General features: G+C 36.4%; 2 protein-coding genes across 4 annotated transcripts in view; both read right to left on the bottom strand.

Annotated features, from left to right (window-relative positions):
- Positions 1-29: 29 nt before the first annotated feature.
- LOC105267680 (uncharacterized) overlaps positions 30-20,686 on the bottom strand; it is a 28,249-nt gene continuing 7,592 nt past the window's right edge. Inside the window, exons 7-17 of one of the 2 annotated variants that reach the window (XM_011306695.1) lie at positions 9,631-9,695; positions 9,352-9,511; positions 9,136-9,278; positions 8,243-8,609; positions 7,098-7,379; positions 5,954-6,381; positions 5,160-5,306; positions 4,004-4,499; positions 1,791-2,294; positions 1,598-1,712; positions 30-1,066 (exon numbers count right to left, since the gene is read on the bottom strand). In XM_011306695.1, the coding sequence (XP_011304997.1) occupies positions 375-1,066; positions 1,598-1,712; positions 1,791-2,294; positions 4,004-4,499; positions 5,160-5,306; positions 5,954-6,381; positions 7,098-7,379; positions 8,243-8,609; positions 9,136-9,278; positions 9,352-9,511; positions 9,631-9,695 (3,399 nt within the window). In that variant the 3' untranslated portion in view covers positions 30-374. Of the gene's footprint in view, positions 1,067-1,597; positions 1,713-1,782; positions 2,295-4,003; positions 4,500-5,159; positions 5,307-5,953; positions 6,382-7,097; positions 7,380-8,242; positions 8,610-9,135; positions 9,279-9,351; positions 9,512-9,630; positions 9,696-20,686 lie in introns of those variants that run through there. The other variant, XM_011306697.1, reaches the window with a different exon arrangement.
- On the bottom strand, positions 10,212-12,255 carry Gadd45 (Growth arrest and DNA damage-inducible 45). Of its 2 annotated transcripts, XM_011306694.1 has the most exons (3): positions 11,545-12,255; positions 10,754-10,962; positions 10,212-10,665 (listed from the first exon to the last, which is right to left on the bottom strand). In XM_011306694.1, the coding sequence occupies exons 1-3, from the start codon at positions 11,592-11,594 to the stop codon at positions 10,610-10,612; spliced, it is 315 nt and encodes a 104-aa protein (XP_011304996.1). In that variant the 5' UTR covers positions 11,595-12,255; the 3' UTR covers positions 10,212-10,609. The 2 variants fall into 2 exon arrangements, with proteins under 2 accessions (XP_011304996.1, XP_011304995.1); XM_011306693.1 differs by having other exon boundaries at positions 10,212-10,962; positions 11,545-12,254.

The following is a 20,686-nucleotide window of genomic DNA, read 5'->3' as shown; positions in this document are numbered from 1 at the left end:
TTTTCTCTGAGTGCAGACAATGGAAAAAATTCTGGCCCCTCAAGAATTAAATTCTCAGTCTGAGTAAAATTGTTTCAAAAAATTTGAGGTATTTTATCAATTCTCAAATACTCCCCAGAAAATGTTCGGAGTCAGATGAATTCCTCTCACCTCCTAAAGCATAAAAACCCCTTGAAAATGACACTGGACACGTCCAATTCCAACTCGAGAAATTTCCGATGAAATCCATTTAATTTGCCCCACCCTACGGAATTTTTCCTCACTCCTGATTCATTCGCTCCTCATTTCCTCTTCCATTTGTAAAAAAAATCCACCTCTTGTTGTGAGCAGGGACATTGTGCCTGGAATGTCGATAGCGACCTTAATTAAATTATTCAGGCTTCTTCACCAGTGCGATTCAACAAATAATCGAGATCATGGGAAATGCGATCAAGCATTCCAGCAGTATTCTCACAATTACCAATGTCCTCACTCTTCTCCTCGCCATCGGGCTGCTTTCGTCCACCAGTGCTTGCTATATCCGGTATCACATTTATTATATCACGAGGAATAATTTCGACATTGTTGGAATGCTCGGTATCACTTTTAGTGGCCAGAGTGACGTCTGGCATGGCACTTAAACCTATCCTCGTTTCAATATCGACACTACATAATACTGTTGTTGAGCATTCGGCAGTTGCAGCATCTGCACAGGTTGATGTTTGAATATCTCGGGAATTCACGAGTTTCGGGGAATCTTGAGGCTGAATACTCCTGGAATTGACCTCGTGGAAACCGCGAGGGCAGTATTGATTCTGGGGTGAAATTGTTTTAGAGTACTTCCTCGATTCGTGGTACTTTCGAGGGCTTGTGCTGTAGTTCTCCAGGTTTATGTCGTCGGTTCTCGATACTCGGGGATCAGGTCGACGTGGATAACGAGACGATTTCTCATGGGACGGTGGCATTTCCTTGATGTAATCGTGACTCTCCGTCGAGCCCACGTGCCCTCTGCACCCTCGACCATTCAGCATCGTTCCCGATGATAACGTTGTGCCCTCGTTCTGCGACTCTGTCGTTTTTCCTGGAACTGAGGTCAATGATGTTTTTCGTTACTCGAGATTAAGGCTCCATAAAATTACCAATCGATATTTATGAGAATAATAAATTTAATAATTCAATATTACTCATTATTCTAAAATAATAAAAATTCCTTGAAACAATTCTCGTTGGGATTCTAGGATGGGGTCATGTGGCGATGTGAGAAGTTAACCGAGGAATTTTTACCTTTCGGCAAAGTGGTATATCATTTAATAAATGTTTATTTCATTTAACTTCTCAAGGTTCGCATTTAATTACGAATGTTGACCTGTTAGACCATATTTTAAATATTTGATTAAATTCAGAGAATTCGTGATATCAAATTGCCCGTTAATTAATCCGCGTTGTATAAACAACTGAGTTTACGAATTTATACATAATATTATTCTGCTAATTAGTAATCCAATAACAATGATAATAATAATAATTATTATTATTAGTGGAACTTTCCCGAATTGTGCGATTGAATTAACAAATTCCACCAACGAACTTCTCATCAGCGTTCAGAGCGGTTACTCACATTTAATTGAATCAGATTTAATCTGCACATCCTCCTGAAACCTCAGCTTCCTGAGAATCGGTGCAAACAGTCTGACTTCTCCTCCACCTATATACGAAAGCAATATAACAAATCCCTGAAAAAAAATAAAATAAACATGAACACCTGGATTCTCAATTACTTGCCAACAGCACACGATAATTCACCTCCTCACCAGAACAATTGATATTCCACCGAAAAAATAATGATAAATCACAGATGAAGAATTAACGTAAAGTATAGATGCGGCCTCGACAACGATAAGCCCGCAAACAGTGAGGGCAGCTCGATGGAGTAATCCAATTTTTCCATCAATGCTTTTTCTCTTGACAGACCTTTGATCCATGAGGGCATGGGCTTTCCACAGAATTCCACTGTACAGCACCAAAAATATTGATAGCATTGTTGCAACGCAGCTGACAAATATATTGTAAACACCAGTGCCAAAAATTAACCACCAGGATTCGTGTCGCCATCCGGTGCTTTTGTGGGTCAATTCAGTTGTTAAAATGCAGATAATTGGGAGGCCGGTTATCACGGCTATCACAGTTGGCTGAAACTGCTGACTCGGACGCACTTGAGTCAGATCCGCGTAGATTATTAAAGCTTGAGATATTGGGGATGACATGCCGATCAGAAGAAATGCCTCGAGAGTCACTGCCACTATTGCATAGGAACTCTGCAATCAAATGATTTAATGCATAATAATAGATAATTAATTATGATGAAAAGAAAAATTTAATAAAATTTATTGATGATTTATTATGATATTATAACTGTTGGTTAAAAAGTCCTCCCCAAAGTAAAATGTACTATTTAAATCTCGATCGAGTGGGAGGGAATAGAGGCTGAGGGCTGAAGAATAAAATAATAAAATGATTATTGAGGATATAGATAATCTAGTGGGAAATTAAACAGCGCTTTTCTCGTTTGTTCTAGTTTTTTTAGTTAAATCTCTTTGTGAGTGAGTTGAATTGTCAAGGGGACATTTGATACATTGGAGAAGCTCTCGACTGTAATTGGATTTCTCTAATGTTGCCGCTAAACTTGAGGGCAAATATTGAAGAATGGAAATTGTTTGGAGACAAACAATGTTCAACTCATCATGGCACAGCTGCGGAAAATCTTTATTCTCGAAAATCTCGTTGAACTTGTTTTACTGCTAATGCTCACTCCGCGGGTTATCACACCCAGGTATACTCAAGACATTAAAAACTTTTTTCCCCTTCCTCTTCTTTCTCAAAAGTGAAAAGTTGGAAAAATGTTTTTCAACCCCCTGTACTGATTAAATCGAGAAATTTTCGTCGCATTGTGCCGGCACAGTTTAGCACGGCTCCTTTGTCCTCTACTCGAGTAGTTTCTCAAGCAAGTTGTTACAAAGTCTTTGCAAATACCTCTCGCAGGTACCGTGCACAGACCAAGTTTTTATTAGGATCGGTAGTTATATGAAGCTTGCAATTTGTGTTGCACGTAAGAGGAGCATTCACGGAATTTGTATACATTGAATTATCATATGAATCTACCGCATTTACAAATACAAATCTCCTCTCAACTTCTGCCTCATATCTGGTGAAATCCAGGGGCTTTATTCTTCTCCTCATTTATTATTCAACTATCGATTTTAGAAGAATTTTTATCAAAGTTACAGTTACGGTCAATCGAATTTCCGGTAGAAACAGAGTTTTTAGGAGGAAAATGAAAAATTTGTTATTTCAGTGAATTTTCAATGCAGCATTAATATTCATGAATTAATTCATGCGAATTTTTATTTCAAAATAATTTTGAAGGAGTATCTAGAGGGATTTGAAAATTGAGAGGAAAATTTTGACCTCTCGGGCGGTTTTCGGTCAATAAAAATCATAAAATATGTTCTGTAATTGTAACATGTCGAAGTGAAGTACGAAAAAATATCAGAGACACCAAAATAAATAAAATAGGTTGAGATACTCTGACGATTTTTCGTCGGATATTTCCCAACGTCCAATCAATTTTCATTCCTATTTTCGATATCTCCCGGTCTCCATTCAAAATCCCAAATATTTCAATAACTTTTACAACTCTCATAATTAAATTAACTTTGTGAGATAAAAAATCATGATTTCTCGTCAGATGAAAAGAATATCTCCCAAAAAATCATGATTTCTCTGGGCCCCAGCATCAAATAAAAATAATACAACTTCATACTATCAATTTTCCAATTTTTAAAACTGATAACAAATTTTTAAAAAAGCAAAACTGAGAAAAAACAATTAATTTAAAAGCGCGGAGCCTTATTATCGAGGCAACTCCGTGAAAAGTTACTCGACAACTTTTTCCCGACAATCCGCCCCTCAAAAAAGAATCCAATCAGCAGTAAGATAAAAACAAAATGATCTCATGAGTACTTACCTGAGACAACGAACTCTGAATGGCGTAAATGAAAACAGCCATTGCCCCAACGACAGCAGTGGCGCACTGTAATTTCAAAAAATTCATCCAACTCCGGTTTTTCCAGAGATGAAATACGAGAATGAAAGATGATATCGTACTCTGCAACAGACACAGTTCACACCCCAGAAGAACTATGAACGTGGTTTGATTATCATGTGCTAGTGGATCTTTGGTGGCTCGGGCAGTTAGAAATACCGCGAAAGTTCCTGGCTTTGTGCACAAACACTGGGTTGAGCTTTCATCCCTGATTAATGTTGCTGCACACGAGTCTAAATCCCAGGACCCCGTGTGGTCTTCAACTCCACAGGATACGTTCCACGAGCCAGTGATATTCTGCAGATATCGCATTCTGAGTTCTATCTGAACTTTTGAGTCACTGCGATCATCCAGGGATGGTGAAAGAGCTACGGTCACCAGTCGAGAATTAAAACGATACTCCAGGTCCGTTCCATCCCTGGAACATTCATCATTTACCATTTGGATAATTGCTTTTTTTGCTAATTGATCGAGTGACGGGATGACGGATTACACTGCCGGAAAAACCATTTTCTAGCCAAATCCATTTCCTCGGTGCAATCAGTCACCAGTAATTTGTTTTACACATTAATTATGGAAATTATATTACTCTACGAAATGATCGCTGGATTGATATTTCATTTGTTTAAATTCTTTCAATTGTTCATGTTAAATTGGAGAAATACGAGATGTGGAGAAAATCTGCGAAATTATTTGTTTTACACATTAATTATGGAAATTATATTACTCTGCGAAATAATCGCTGGATTGATATTTCATTTGTTTAAATTCTTTCAATTGTTCATGTTAAATTGGAGAAATACGAGATGCGGAAAAAATCTGCGAAATTATTTGTTTTACACATTAATTATGGAAATTATATTACTCTGCGAAATGATCGCTGGATTGATATTTCATTTGTTTAAATTCTTCCAATTGTTCATGTTAAATTGGAGAAATACGAGATGTGGAAAAAATAATAGTCGAATCTTGAGTTGAATTGAATTCCGTGGGATTGAGGATTTAGATGCCATTTTTATGGGATCGTATAAGTTCGTAAATAGATAAAGCAAATAGTATTTCAGGTACTGGTACTCACTCGAGTTCCTTTACGTATGTAGTCGGCAGGAATTTTGTAATATTTTTATATACAATCACAATTCCACTGAAAGTTTTATTTATATTCACGTCGATTTCTGATCGGATGAGACGAATCGTTATCCTATCGCTGTACCAAGGGGGATACCTGCAAGAATTATTCCATTAACTCGCATCAATCTCGACGAATGGTTATTTGAGATTGTGATTTTTTTTTTCAAACGCTTTCATTTATCCCAATGCAACGAGCGCCAGAACAATTTTCGTATTTATTATTATTCCGGAAATAATGGTAACAATAACGAAGTCATTATTATTCATTGTGATTCTACCTCGGACACAATTTCTCTGAGAGATCCCCCGAGGGATAGAAATTGCCAAATTCAACACTGTTTCCATTTGATATAAATGAAAACAATAATATAAAATTTTCCATATCCTAGCAAAAACAAAACGTTTTCCCTATTTTTCATTGTATAAATAAAAATAAAACTTCGAGGCAATCTCCCACGCAGAGATTTTAAATTCCGTTTTCCATTGAAATTCAAAATGATTAATTTAATTTCCCCTTAACTTTCCCATTTTATAAAAATTTCCGGGTCTCCCTTTAAAAAACCGCGCTGAGAATTTCTGCTACTCAAAGAATTAATGTAAAAAGTTTTTTCCGCTTTTAATTAATTCTTTTTTCTATTATATTTTTTTATTTTTCTTTGCCTTTTCAACGAGTTGCTGGTACGAATAGTTTTCCGGATGAGATTTTGTGGAGAAAATTTGTGGGAGTATTAGTATACTCACATGTAATCATCCACGGGCACCTGCAGGAGGTACTCCCTCCAGTCATCCTCAACGGCATGAAGGGCCTGAATGTCGACGACGATCGACGACAATGCGAGATGCTTATAGGGATAAATTAAAAGTCTCGTCCAGTACCCCAAATTTCTGAGGGTAAGCTCCTGAACTAGCAACTGCTTATCCCTCGTCAGTATTGAATTCTCATCATTAAGTATTCTATTAACTATTCTCGTCAATGCTTCAGCGGAATTGTACAAGTCATCAAGATCGTTTGTCGATCTCTGATAGTCCTCGATCATCGAGAGGATACTTAATAGTCTATCACCCTCCCCTGGGTACAGGGGCAATTTCCTAGATCTCATTGCCTCCCACAATGAGATGATTGTCTTTGCGCCTGTCGTATTTTGATAGCCTAACGTTAAACTTCGGAACTGAAATAAAATTTATTGAGAAATTTAAACATAAAGTCGTCTAATGGTGCCGCACGGTCTCGGATATCTTTGGAGTTGAAGATAATTTACTCGAATCGTTTCATCACTTCACTACTTAATTCTTCGTTGATGGAGAGTAATTGGGAATATTCAAAGTTCTATTATACCCTCGGTTTTAATCGTTCCAGTCGGTGGGGTGGGGATTGAAGTACCAGTTGTAATGAAATTTAATTGAAATTTCGATTTCAATTAAAGTTTTGGGGGAGAATGAATTATTCCGGAATTATACGCCCAAAAACTTGAAAAATTCTAAACGATTTTCAATCCTTTAAAGCATTTCAACGAGTTATTCATTTTTGTATTATAAATAAATCGAAATCCCATGCGATGGAAATTAATTAGAGTCTCAATTAATTATCGCGTTGATTGAGTGAGATAAAACGAAAAACATCTTTATGAACCGTCAATTATCTCGAAAGCTATCAATTTGACACGAAAACTCGAAAGGACTTTTTTGTAGGTGAATAAATTTTCCCCAAAAAAGGTTTTCTGATATTTTTTGCTAAAATCAATAGTTATCGAGATTAATTAATTGTGAAAAAAGCTGATGAATTCAACTCATCATTTTTTGTTGATTCACTGGATTATGGGGGAGTTTAAGTCCCAGAATTGAAGAAGAATAATTTTCTAGAGTAATTAGGGTAGATTGTACTTACATTAGAGTAAGGTACTATGAAGGGTTGATATGAACACTCTGAGAAATCAGGTAATTGCCAGATGGAAGTACTTGCGTCCCTCATGGAGCAGAGCCTGGACACTCTAGGCCCGACAAAGTCCCGAGGACATTCCAGAAGAGCCTCGGAGTTGGGCCCAGTCTCGGGCCAGATTAAGCCCCAGGAGTAATCCTCAGGGCATATCGGTATCAAAGTACGATTCACCACTTCCACTCTGACGGACATCGAGCGCTGAGCAATGTTGCAGGTGTATATCGCTGATTTCTGGAATCATATCGTTGGGACCAAGACCCAAATGAGGACTGATAAGAAGCCCTCGATATTATACCTTTTAACAGCTCAACCGAAATTCACTATAATTCAACTTCCGTATTGAAATTCATGAAATTGCCTCGATATTTCGCCGAGTCTCATGCATATCTCTGAAAGTTCAACGCGATCCCTCGAGATTTTGTAAATCTCCATAGGAAGTGGCCAAAACCCCACGATAAAGTTATCAAAGTATTGAAGAATTTCCATAACTCGAAAACTATACTGGAGTCGAAACTAATACGATCAATTCCTCAAGGATTATATTTTAATCAGCAAAATTTATCTGGCCCGTGTGTCGTGTTATAATTTATCCCGGAGTTTCGAAGGAAAAATCATGAAAGTCTCAACAACAATTCGCAGAAATACCTGTGACAGTTGAATCTGAATTTTCGATGTTGAGAATTCACTTAAAAATAAAATCGTCTTCGCAATTTCCCATTAGCCTTCATAATTCAACATAATTTTCCCCATTTCCTGAAGGGCTCATTAATATAATCCAATATTTCAAGCACATCCCTAATTAATTACTAATTAGTAACTTATTTTAAAATAGAGAATCCAATTTAATTGTCGAATTATTAAGAGTGAATTAATAATCATCAATGAAAATTCATTACGCTGCAGGGTAATTGCTGAAAAAATTAATTCAGATTGAAATATTGAAAGATATTATTCGGAATAAAGTGTCATTAGTCAATGGAATTGACCGCGCCCATCAGTTTGTACCACAATTCAGATAATCGAGAACTATCCAAATAGTGAATCAAATAGAAATTCATTAGTCATGTCGATGAGATGGAATTACCAGTGTTTACCTGGGCATTGATGATCTTGAGAATACTCCCAGCAGGATAGAGATCCTCCCATACCTGATGACCTGGCTCTAATTTCAGCAGAGCTCGATTCTTGGTCCATCCAAAACCAATACCCAAACTCCTCATATTCGGTGTAATGCACAACAACTGGATGTTATTTCCTTTTTCAATAGTTGCACTCATGGGCACAACTTTGACATCCGGCTCGTCTCTCACGTCTATATTAATACTCTTGCACTGCTCCATACCCCAATCAATTGCACGACAAGTGTATTGACCTGCGTCTAATAGTGTCGCCTTGTCAATCGTCAGGAGTGATGTATGCACGTCTGTACCGTCATCTGGCAATTCTCGGTACCATATCTCTCTGTGAGAATTAATGTCCTGTGTCAATACTAATGGAATTGAGAGGACAGTGGACAGTTGTCATGGGAAAAATTTCTATCCTCGGAGTTTTCCCCGGTAAAGTTACCCCCGGAAACGTCATGGAAACAACACGGATGAATTTCATTTTTATTTCATTTTAATTTAATTTTTATTTCATTTTTATTTCGTTTTCAAGTATCGACTTGAGTTGTTATTACTTTAATTATAATTATAAATATTGAGAGTAATGAATATAGATTCGGCATTGACTCTATTAATTCCGAAATTTCATATGATCTTCTCGCTCTTAGGAATCCCGAGTTTTTCTACTTAAAAATCAATAACCAATGATCAGACTTGAGAAAAAAAATTGTCCGTTAACTTTTTTTCGCTTTCAAAGTTTGTGATGGGAAAAAATCCGGGGATCGCTCACCAGAGCTGAAAAAATCTCCAGATTAAATGTAACATTTTCAGTGAAATAAAATAGACAGAGTAGAGAAAAATGATGAAACGAGGAGTAGATTTACCTCGTAGACTTGCTCATATTGACGAGCATATCATCCTTGTACCAAATGAATTTGATTTCATCGCTTCCTTGGGCGATACACGACAGGATAAACTGATCCCCCAATCGTACGTCTCGTTCATTAACATGATTAACCCGTAAGCTCTACCGGAAAGAAAAAGAGGAGAAATTAATTAGACTGTGGATGAATAAGAAATCCCCACAGAGATAGTCAAACCTGGAGTCTTAATGAGGGTTTCTGCTGGAATGTAAAGTGTGTGGACTCCAACGAAAAGTCACTGAGACGTCTACGTTGAACGAGACGATTCAGGGTTTCTCTTATTCTATCCCCGTCACCGGTGACACCGAAGAAGTTAAATGTAACTTCTGCCGACGGCCTGTTTAATAACGGCAAAATTATTTTTGATATTGTGAACTGTTTTATGGGAGTGGAGAGTGTAATCAGCGAGAGTTCTGGCTTTTTCAAGGGGTTTAATAGACTCGTCTACCTACTCACGTCACACTCAGAATTTTCAGATCCTCCACCGTTGATATATTTGAATTTCGCAGATATTTCGCCAGCTGTAAAGAGGAGAGCAGGGTGATACGATTTAATACAACCTGTTTAGGAAAAAATTCGGGTTCTCGTTGTGAATAAATGTTTATGGTTTTTTTAGAAATTCCATTTATTTATTGATACCTTGCTTCTGCGGTGTTACAATAATTTATAGGTGATGGTATATAGTACATATTTTGTGTGTATTGTTAGAGTTCCAGAAATTAAGGAACACAATAATAATTAAAAGCGAAGATCGTCATTTCATGGCAGATCAAGTGCTTGGTTTTCTCGGAATATCTCGAGATTGAGAGGAGGCCATAGAAAGGTCAAGGGAACTTTTTTTCAGAGGAAAGTGAAACCTACAAAAACTTCCCCACGACTTTTCCGCTAGTTCCTCTGGATTCCGAGATATTCATCGTAATGCAGAGTTTTTCGTTAAAAAAACACTTAAAGACTGTCGATTTTTTTATTAAAAAAATCCTCGTATTACAAGTCCATAGAAAATTGAATAAAAAATTGAAAACTGTATGTTTATCCTCATTTTCCAATTAATTAAAACTTCTTAAGTCAAAAATTACAGAGTCAACTTATCCGATTCTACCATTTGAGTAGAAGATTCAATTAAAGCGATTCCGTTAAAGTGACTCCCCAGGAAACTCCCCAGGAAGTTTTCATTCATTCCACGACTCCTCTGTCACCACCTCCACGTGAATAATCTGCAAATCCCCAGTGGGTCGCCCAATTTTCCGAAAATCGAGAGCTTACCCCAGAAAAATCGAGGCAATAGCCCAGATAAAATAGAAAATAGCGAAAAATATTTCGTCCCTTCGATTTCGATTGTATCAGTAACGACGATAAAAATATCGTCAGTCCAGCGATAATTGTACCCAGACACGTGTATGTCGCCGGTTCTGATATCATATCTGTCCAGATAAGATTAATTTCCTCGTTCAATCCAGGATGAGTCATTCGGGTGCCTCGAGGAAGTCTTCCCTGGTGAGTAGAACACAGGATATATCTCGATTCTTTGGACCTATTGCTGATCGAAGGGCATCCTCACGAACTCGAACAACTTGAATACCTATCTCTCGGCAGTATGCCTCCAATAGGGTCATCTGCAGATGACTCGCAGAATCTGTATTGGCATCCGTTGGCACCAGGCAGACACTCCCCTGGCACTCGCAACCTCGTGATGCAAGTACACGCAATGTTGGAAGCATTCCACAGGTAATGTGGGCATTATCACCCCAGTATGGCACTTCCTCCGGTCGAGATAATGCAGATGCTTTCCTAGGGAACGAAAAATCGGTTATCAAATTTATCTTATCGTTTTTTTTGCGGATATTTTTGTGATTGATTCATTTTTTCATTTAGTTTACAGCCAAGTGATGATATCTCAATGATTCGAGGAATTTTTTTATCTTGTAGACTTACAGAAATGACTCATCAATTTTATATGTTCAAAGAAAATCGGTAATACAACAGTCGAGTAATTATATCGCTCTGAGAATCGATTTATCTCGGATGCTATTGGTTTCAGGGGAAAATTACGAGAGATCTTTTTTGATGGGAATTTAATTGACTACAAAAAAGATCTCTGACGTTTCTACCCTGAAGCAATCGTTTTCGAGATAAATCGGTGATCAATGAAAATCGTAAAATGGTGAAGAGAAAATTTCGCCTGAAATCGATTGACAATTTATTGAAATTGAATATTCGATTTTCGTAATATAAATAAACTTCAACGACCGATTAAAAAATAGAATAGCACTCGACTATCTCGATAATTGCGATCTGACTGTTCATTCCTGATAATCCGAGAGATATCAAGTGAAAATGATGCAATAAAATGTAATGATAGTACATCCTCACCTCTGGTTGATGGCAATGATCGGTACATTTTGCAGACTCTCGCATGCCATGATTTCAAATAATTCTCTATTTATTCTTTCAGCACCAACACCCTTACACACTTCACTGAACGTGGGTTGAATTTTCTCGGCTTTGAGGGAAATATTTCCGATTATATACCACTCGTAATTCAGTGTGCGACGTAAAAATCACGTGTCGATGCCGATTTATAATGCACTAGTCGTGAAATATTTGAAATTGTAAACGCAGTAACAGCACGGTGTACCGATGTATTTATTTATTTATTTTTCACCTTTATCACTTGGGAAACGTGAATTTTAGATGTTTTTTTTTATTGGAAAGTCTCTATTCACTCAATCTGTTTAGCACTTGGCACGAGAAATGTCGTCAGCCCGGGTGTTCCCGTGGCTTATATCGATGTTATCCCCACCTCCATCCTCGGCATTCCACTTCTCTTCAAGTGCATGTGGTATATGAGGTAATATCAGAACCTCTGAATAATCTCGGTATTTCCCCGACATAAACATCTGTTTAATTGTTTTTTATTTCTCAAAGTCTAGGGATGGAAATTCGAGTTTCGCATTGGAATGCTTTGAGGCACTTCTTCGGGAACAAATTGAATGAATTCAATTCTGGGGGATGAATTGAGAGAACGGTTGAGGAATTTTATCGGGCCCCGGGGGAATTGCCTTCGTTATCGAAACTGGGAGCTCGTCAGTTGTGATCGGTAATTTATTGCAGTCTCTTTGTCGGATTTCTTCTTCTTTTTTTTTATCATGGGCCTGAGATACCCCGGTGGGAGTCACCCAGACTGTTTCACAACGGCACGCAATACCTTCCGCAACAGGTTCTCTCCGTAATGGGAATTTCGATGGTATTGAGGAATTTTTGGATTTGTCGGGGGAATTCGGTAAATCGGTATTCTGCGGGAAATTCGTTTTAATTGGGTATTTTTTTTTGGGGATCGGGGGTTTACACCCCTGAGGATGTTCGATCACTAGGAGACGTGGATGAAGTATTCTTCTCCGATTTTGAAATTTTTTTTTTTTATTCTAATTCAGGACTTTATTGTTATTGCGATTTAATTCCTATTTTATCCGGGATTTTTTGCGATTTGCGAATATTTTTCGGGATTTGTTTGAAATTCAAGTCATGCTTTACAAATAAATAAAATAGTTTTATTTTTTGGAAATAAAATTCCGTTGAAAAAATGTGTTTGTCGTGGTTTTTCCGTGAATGTTGCGTCATTCACACTAGCTTCTATACATCTATCCATTCGCGAAGTTCAAAATCCATTGGAAAACGTCGATACTTCTTCTCGGACGAATGTCCTTGAAGTGAGAACCTGTCGTCGAGCATTCGATGGAGGAAAAAGACGTATGTCAGTGCGTCCCACCGCGAGTTATCAATGACGCACTAACGAAGTGATTAAAATTATAAAAACATCAATAAACATGAGAATCATCGGCTGAATGCCTCTGCTTGAAAAATAAATACCCGCGGAAAATATCGGGTGAAAAATAACTGTCAATGGACAGTCAAAGAAGATTATTTACATCGACTGAATTTATTAGTGCGTATGAAAATTGTTTGAGATAATTTAAATGGAAATTTCGAGCGGAGATTTCAGGGAAAATGACTGGAATGTCATTTCAGTTCAATTATTGCATTGAAATCTGGGGAATGACGAAATCCGCGATAATTTGTCATCGATTTCTGGATTCATCATTTTACTAACGACTCACGACAGCAGAGATCATTATTAAACAGAAATTAAAATTTAATTAGAAATCGTCTGCGATAGGAATTATTTGTCAAGTCGTTAAATCTTCTATTAAACAAATTCCCTCTCACATTGAGATAAAATCCCAAATAATTATCTGTTTTCCATTATTTATTATTTCTTCATGTCAATTTCAATCGACATCAATCAATTTTTTACATTCTTGAAATTGTCAGAGAAAGTTGCAATGGCGAAAATTTTTTTTTGAACTTTTCATTCATCTCTGTTCATGGCAGAATAATTTATCAGATTTGACGATTTGAAAAATTGGCAAGATGTTACTCTTTCATGGATCAAGTAAGCCGTCTTTGCCAGAGAAAATGTTTCCATAAATATTTCCGCAGTGAAAAGTAATATCGTATTCTTTCCGTGAAGAAGGGTCTGTTTGACATTTCATCATGCTATTCAGCTGATGATATTTTCCCTTGAAAAACGCCTATGACGATCAATTTCATTTGCCCAGAGCAAGCACCCGGATACACCCCTCCGAGGCACGTGTTCCCCAGCTTCAAGTGGATAGAATCGAAATAAAATTTCTCGAAACAGCTTGGTACCTAGAGCTCGCGGGAAATGCATTTTCTATTGCTTTTATTCGCATTCCACTTCAACAATTTCACGTACTTTCAAAAATGTCACAATAATTACAATAAAAATATAAACTTTAGATTTAGAAACGTAAAGGGGGTGTGTCATGTCAGTTATAAAAAAATTCCGACTTCACACGAATTAGAATTAGACGTAAAAATTCGATTTTCCTCCCCAAAAAATTCAATTTATATTTTTATTTCAATGGGCATTTTTCATATAAATGTAATATAATTTATATTTATAAAATAATATAGTTTATATTTATAAAACCTAAATATAAATGATATAATATTTATATAAAAAATGGCCATTGAAATTAAAAAAATTCCATGTGTAATATTGAATGACAAATATTGTTCAACAAAATTGGAATTAATATTTAACTATTTATGTCGAAATTCATGTGGAAATAATTATAATAAAATATTCATCTCTGGCTTTCGCGATTTATCGCGCAATTTTGCCTAGAGTTTTTTCATCGTGTGCGGTTTGGATTTAATATAATAAACAGTGATACCTTGTTTAATCCCGAAAAAAATGGTCTGAGACGAAATAATCCTGGTTAAATTGATCCTGATACAATATGATCCTGCTTAATGTGATCACGAGGATAAAAGCCTGGTAATAATTTTTTCCCATTCTCTATTTTGAATTCCTCGTTGTTCGCCTGCCCTATATAATGGACTCCATTTTTTCGATTTCCGCGTTTTATTTTTTCATTAAAAATATCCCGAGAGGTTCCCCACCCTCCTCCCTTAAACACTCTCTAATATTTTTTTTTAACAAATCGCTTAAGTCGGTTTAAACAATTTCCGTTATTCTCAAAATTTTATAGAAATCCCTAACAACCGATCTGATTTTCCATATTTCTGTATATCTACTATTAATGATAAATAATTAATAACAATAATATTCTACAATTAATAACAAATATTTAAAGTTCCCTCTATTGATTATTGTTAATTATTATTTTTTGTGCCGACTTTTCGCAGGATAAACGTAATATGAAACTGAGCGAAGTATTAAAGCGAGTTATCTCCGAAACTAACGTAGATACCAAAGTTTTTGTAATAACCTTTTCCCTAGCTTTCAATCATCTCTGCAAAAAAGGTAATGACAAAAATTTCGCAATCTCCCCTAGATTCCGAGATTTTCACGTAAAACCGACGCACCCCAGTTCACCGCTGCTGTAGCAAAGTAATTCCTCAACCAAAGGTGATAAGTTTATTTTAAAAACACTTGGAATTTATATCCGAGGACTCAATGACGTAGAAACAATGAAGATGGCTGTGAGTGATAAAAATAGTATGATAAATTGTAAAAACAGCCGTTATGCACATAATTAATTCATGATAGCTTCCTTATCGCGTTGCCATTTACCTGTTGACGTTGAAAAATTCTATATCACTCGGGGATTCACATTTAAAATGGGGTCATCAGACTCCTATGGTAGAGGGAAAACTCGATTATCTCGAAATGCAAGGGATATTAAATACTATCGTATATAGATGTGTGTGGGGCTGTACCTTCAGCCGGGAAATTCAATATTCGCGTGTTTTTGCATTCCACTTCCTCGTACTCTGAGTTTCCGCGAATCCACCGAGTTTCGCAACGGATATGGCCTTCACCTTTTGTAATAATAACAGAATACGTTTCCCCGGAAAGTTCCTGATCAGTGTTCCCCGTGATGAGTAATTTTCGTGGAAATTTACATTTCAGAACCGGGGAAAGTAATCGAGAGTTTCAAGTTTTCTTGAGAAACTTTCGGGTTTCGACGTGACTTTTCTTCATTTTCCGGTTGTATTGGTAATTAGAATTGTGATTTAAATCGAAGGGTATTGGTACTTCCAGAGTATTTCACTCGTGGAAATCCTTTTCTCTCTTTTCTTTAAATCCCTTTTCCGCAGCGAAGTGGTAAATTGGGATAATGATTTTTTACCGAGAGTAGTCCAGGATTTTATCTCGGAATTGAAGGGAGATAGAGATATTTTCATAAGTACATTTTTTGTAGAGAAAGATCAGAGCTACAAAAAAGATATCGGCGTGAATATCTCTATCTTCCTTCAATTCCGAGAAATTCCCAAAATTATGGTCCCGAAAAAAATTACTCATCCTAATTCAGAATTTCACAACATTCGATCATTTTCAAATATTCAAATTCATTGAAAATTCTGTAATTAACAAACTCGATAATTGGACATTGTGAAAGGTACTCTATCATCAATGGGATACTCTGAAAAATTTCCAATGGCACTTTCGGCAATTGAATTGATGGAGAGTTGAGAAATATTTGGAATGAGAATTTGCAAAATAAATTGTCAAATGCATTCTCAACGAGAAAAATCATGACGACATTTCCCTCTTCACGGCATTCTTCAGATTTTTTTCCATTCTACTGAATGCAGTTTTTTTTTCCTCTGTCAACCATTGTATATTCTTTTTCATATTCAGAATGGCACGGGAAACAACAATGCGTATGATTGTTTCTTTTGAAGGATAACGAGCGTCACGAGGTGCTCGGAGAGTCCTCGACGGACTCAATTGTTTTTGCGGGGAAAAACTAAAAATGTGAAGTAAATGCGAATATCTTGAAATGCTTTCAGGGGATTAAATGGGAGGAAAGGCGATTTTCCCTTGTAATCTCTTGGTCTGTGATGAATTTTGCGTCGGGGGATTTTTTTAAAGGTGGAGTGAGCACCAGGAAACTGCAGGGGGAGGTGTTTTTCCCGGTGTAACACTATTTACCGGTTTCAAGGAGGAAAAATCCTCGGGATTTATCATTCGCTTCATTGATGTCCTTGAGAGTGCAAGTATACTTGACACAAGTAATAAATACTTCTCTCCGAATTCACCAGTAAAATAATCATAAGTTTCGAAAAAGCAAAAATTAATTTTAGTATATAATTGTTACAATTAAGGAAGTAATAGTATATTACAAAACAAAATTTTTCCAAATTTTCCCGACAATCAACTCTCCAATTAACAATTATCGATCCACTGGATGGTAATAAGCCCCTTAAAGACGATAAAAATATGAACATGAACATTTTTACGAGACATATAACAATAGATAAAAAAAAAATAGAGTACACACGCGTAAATAGAATTTTATACGTAATAAACCGAGAATCTTGATAGGATTAGCTGCACTACGACTTCATAAAAGCTGACGAAAAAGGTCAGACGATTTTTATCAGAAGGATATGAAATCGCGAGACCCATGAGGCCCGTCCGGTACTTTCAAATGTAAAAACCCAAAGATCAAATGTAAAAACCCAAAGATGGAGAAATTTTGGTCGTGACGTATTGACGCTTTCACTCATCTCGGGATATCGAAAATTTTTTATCGAAAATTTGACATGATTAGTACGCGACTGAGATCACGTTGACCGAATCTCAGCTGTTGGCTCTTCTAAATTAATGTAACTGGGTTATTCATGAAATTGATTTTGCGGCAATCACCAACCGCAAACATTGTACGTTAATTGTGGAATCGAGAGAGCAAGGTCAATGACTGGAGTTGAGTAAATGTCTATAACAGTTATATCGATTGAATAATGAAGGATACGGTCAAGTTCATAGAAACCATTACCTCCAAATTCCACAGAGAAAAAAGGAAATTCCATCAATAAAAAACTTTGTTTCAAGCTAACAAACAAAAACAAATAAAACTACCAATCGTGAATATTGAATTGAATCAATTTGTTTATAACAATCAATTGCAATTGTGAAGTTCAATTGAAATTAGCTTTCGGGAAAATGGAAGTCATTATTACTGTTATTATTACGTTGATAATTTATTATTGTGGGGATTATTATTGTTAATTATTTCAGTTGAAAAAGATAATCTGAGGTACAGGAAAATTCTCTAATTTCAAATGCTAATATTTATACGCATTCACTAGTGCCAAGTAAATTTACTTGGCAGAAGTAAATTAATTTCACTTTATTCTCGGTGGACATCCCGCACGGAAGAAAAATATGTATCAAAATGTACTTTGCATATATCTGCATCGCATGAGATATATAACGGAGAATATTGCGGCATTCGAAAGAGATGGTATGAAATATAAATTATTGTTCCGATATTTTTCCCCCGATTTTTAATTATAGAACCGCAGACCTGAAGTCCAGACAGCTAGACAATTTTTCTCGCACTTTCTTGTTCCACGGGACCTGGTGCCCCAAAATCCTGACACAATATCAAAAATTTCTGGAGATCGTCTCCGTCATGAATACTTCAAGTTCTCTTCATTATTATTTTCATCATTATTATCTCATTTTTTCTCCGTCATTATACAACCGGTTAATGGTCATACGGATAAAAGCTCGCGAGTCCACTCCAATTTACAATTCAGATGAATCCTGATGGAAAAAAATGAAAATAAAAATTACACTGCGCACAAGCGACTTGCAAAGAGCCCCTGGATTATTGATTGTTTTTGTATTTTTTATTCTGCTGGGGGAACATTAATCGAGAAAATTCAGAGTGGAATTTGGCCTTACTGATTCCCACTTGGCTGATTCTCAGGGAAATTGATTAAAAGGGGCCTGGTATTCAGGTCGAATAAGAGGGTAATGTAATTTAGTGAGAACTGTTCTACATGGACCACCTTTCACTGATGCACGCCTCCGGAATCCCATTGCATGCCATTTACAGGAGAATCCCCCAGTGTGCAATATAGTTTGAGAGTGGTAATTGCTTATGTAGGGGGTGACTTTTCATAACTGTTCATGCGCGTAAGTGTTATGCATATTCCGATTTTCGTGAGATAAGTTTGGGGCTTCATTTTCGTCCAGAGTTTTCGCAATAAACAATGGAAAATACGAATTTTCGGACGAGCGTCAAATTATTCGGAAAATTTCTCATTATCTCGGGGATATGATGCCCTTGTATCAGCAGTCGACGGAATTTAAAGGGAATTTTCAGGATTATTTCGTCATGGCAAGGGTGGTATTCAGTTTCAAGGCGTATTTTCCGGATTGGATGGGGATGTGTCATTGTTTAAGGCTTTGATGAATTTTTTATTAAGTCATGGATTTTGGAGTTTTGGCGATTCGTTGTGGAATGGGAGGTACATTGTGAGGGCGTGTATGGAGGGATTTTTAGCAAGTGTCAATGGTGTGAAAACCGGTTTTCATATTTTTCGCAAAATCTCGGTTTATGAAATTCTCGTGGTCTGTCAGTTTTCATTTTGTCCTGGGGAATTGCCTCTATTTTTCCCTCGTCGAAGTTCATACTGCGTTTGTGGTATTTTTAGGACATGTCTTTTGGACGGTAATCGGTCGAGAATTATTTTAAATAAATAAAAAATTTTTGTATTATTTGAGGGATTCCTTTCCAATTTCAGTGGAATGTCGAATGAAAAATTGTTTAAGGGCCATTCATAATAATTAATAATAATTTTAATTAGAAATTAGTTTTCCACTTTCAGTGAGACAATGTTTACTCATAAACTTTTCACGAGACTAAAATAACTTTTTCCGTACACGCGCGAGTCGCTTGTCAAATTAAATAAAAATAATTCCTTTAAATTTCGCAATTATTAATGAAAAATGGCCAACTTGTTGCCGCCATTGCAATAAGTCATCAACGGGTGGTTAACTCAAGTTAACGGTCGGTTAAACTTTTACGAAAGAAAATGGTAGAGTTTACGTTGGGATTCGTACAATTCCACTACCGACTCGCAATTTTTTATTGAATCTTACTTCTCTCCCGGATTACTTCTCGAACCGTTATATTTACGATTATTTTTCCTGATAATTGAATTTTCCACGTCGTTAAGAATTCTCTACTACGATTGAAAATAAGAACATCATTTTATCTTTTTACAAGCTCACGAGTATTTAGCCCATCCTGAGATTCACTACGTGGACTCAGCTGGCATCGAATCCCACAACTCTCTATCTATTTAAACGGAATGAAATTTCTATTGAAGACCGCAGGGAGAGGAAAAACTTTTAGTTTCCAGGGGGTAATCACTTATTTCCAGTTTCACTTCATTTTAGCAGCTTCTCGTTATTTCTCCTTGAAAAATACTTTACTAGATTTCCGATCAAACATACCATTTAAAATAATCAATAACTTCCCAACTACCAGAAAAATAATTATGCCAATTAATAAAATTAATTGACTTTACGCTATCCAAATAAATATTACAAAATTTAATGGATTAAAAAGTTTTTCGATCGAATTTTTCAGAAGCCATTTTCCCATTTTTCCATTCGACTTTATTATTTTATTATCGCATTTATGTCAAAGGCAGTTGCTTCTGGATTATTCCACAAATCCCGTATCTTTAATCTCTTAGTCTCAAAGAGCGTGATTATCCCACCGGCTGCATGACAATTAGTCCCCATAAAAAATGGGAATCCATGTGTAGAAATTATAAATTCGATTCTAGAATGCGCACTCCTTTCGTGAAAGAATTCCTCTCCAATAATTCATGGATAACTGAGTGAATCGTCGCGATAATTAATCGCGATTTTCTATCAGACCAGTTTAGAATGCAACTACGGAATCTTCGAGACAATTAATCCATAATATCCATAATAGGAAATACATGAATATTTTTTATCGTTTTATCGAGAGACTTCTGCAATCGCGTGGAAATTCCCGCGCTTTTACATTATTTCAACTTGAAATGATGCATTAGTCACGAGTATTTGTCCCGAGAAAGTTTTAATATTGTCAGAATATTTTCGATATTTTTTTTACAAATAACCGATAGAATTTCATTATTTTTTGAATAAATGTGAATGTCCAGGAGC

The sequence above is a fragment of the Fopius arisanus genome, unplaced genomic scaffold (assembly GCF_000806365.1).
Source record: "Fopius arisanus strain USDA-PBARC FA_bdor unplaced genomic scaffold, ASM80636v1 scaffold00049, whole genome shotgun sequence".
NCBI classification, from domain to species: domain Eukaryota; kingdom Metazoa; phylum Arthropoda; class Insecta; order Hymenoptera; family Braconidae; genus Fopius; species Fopius arisanus.
This window is presented reverse-complemented; position numbering and strand designations above follow the sequence as displayed.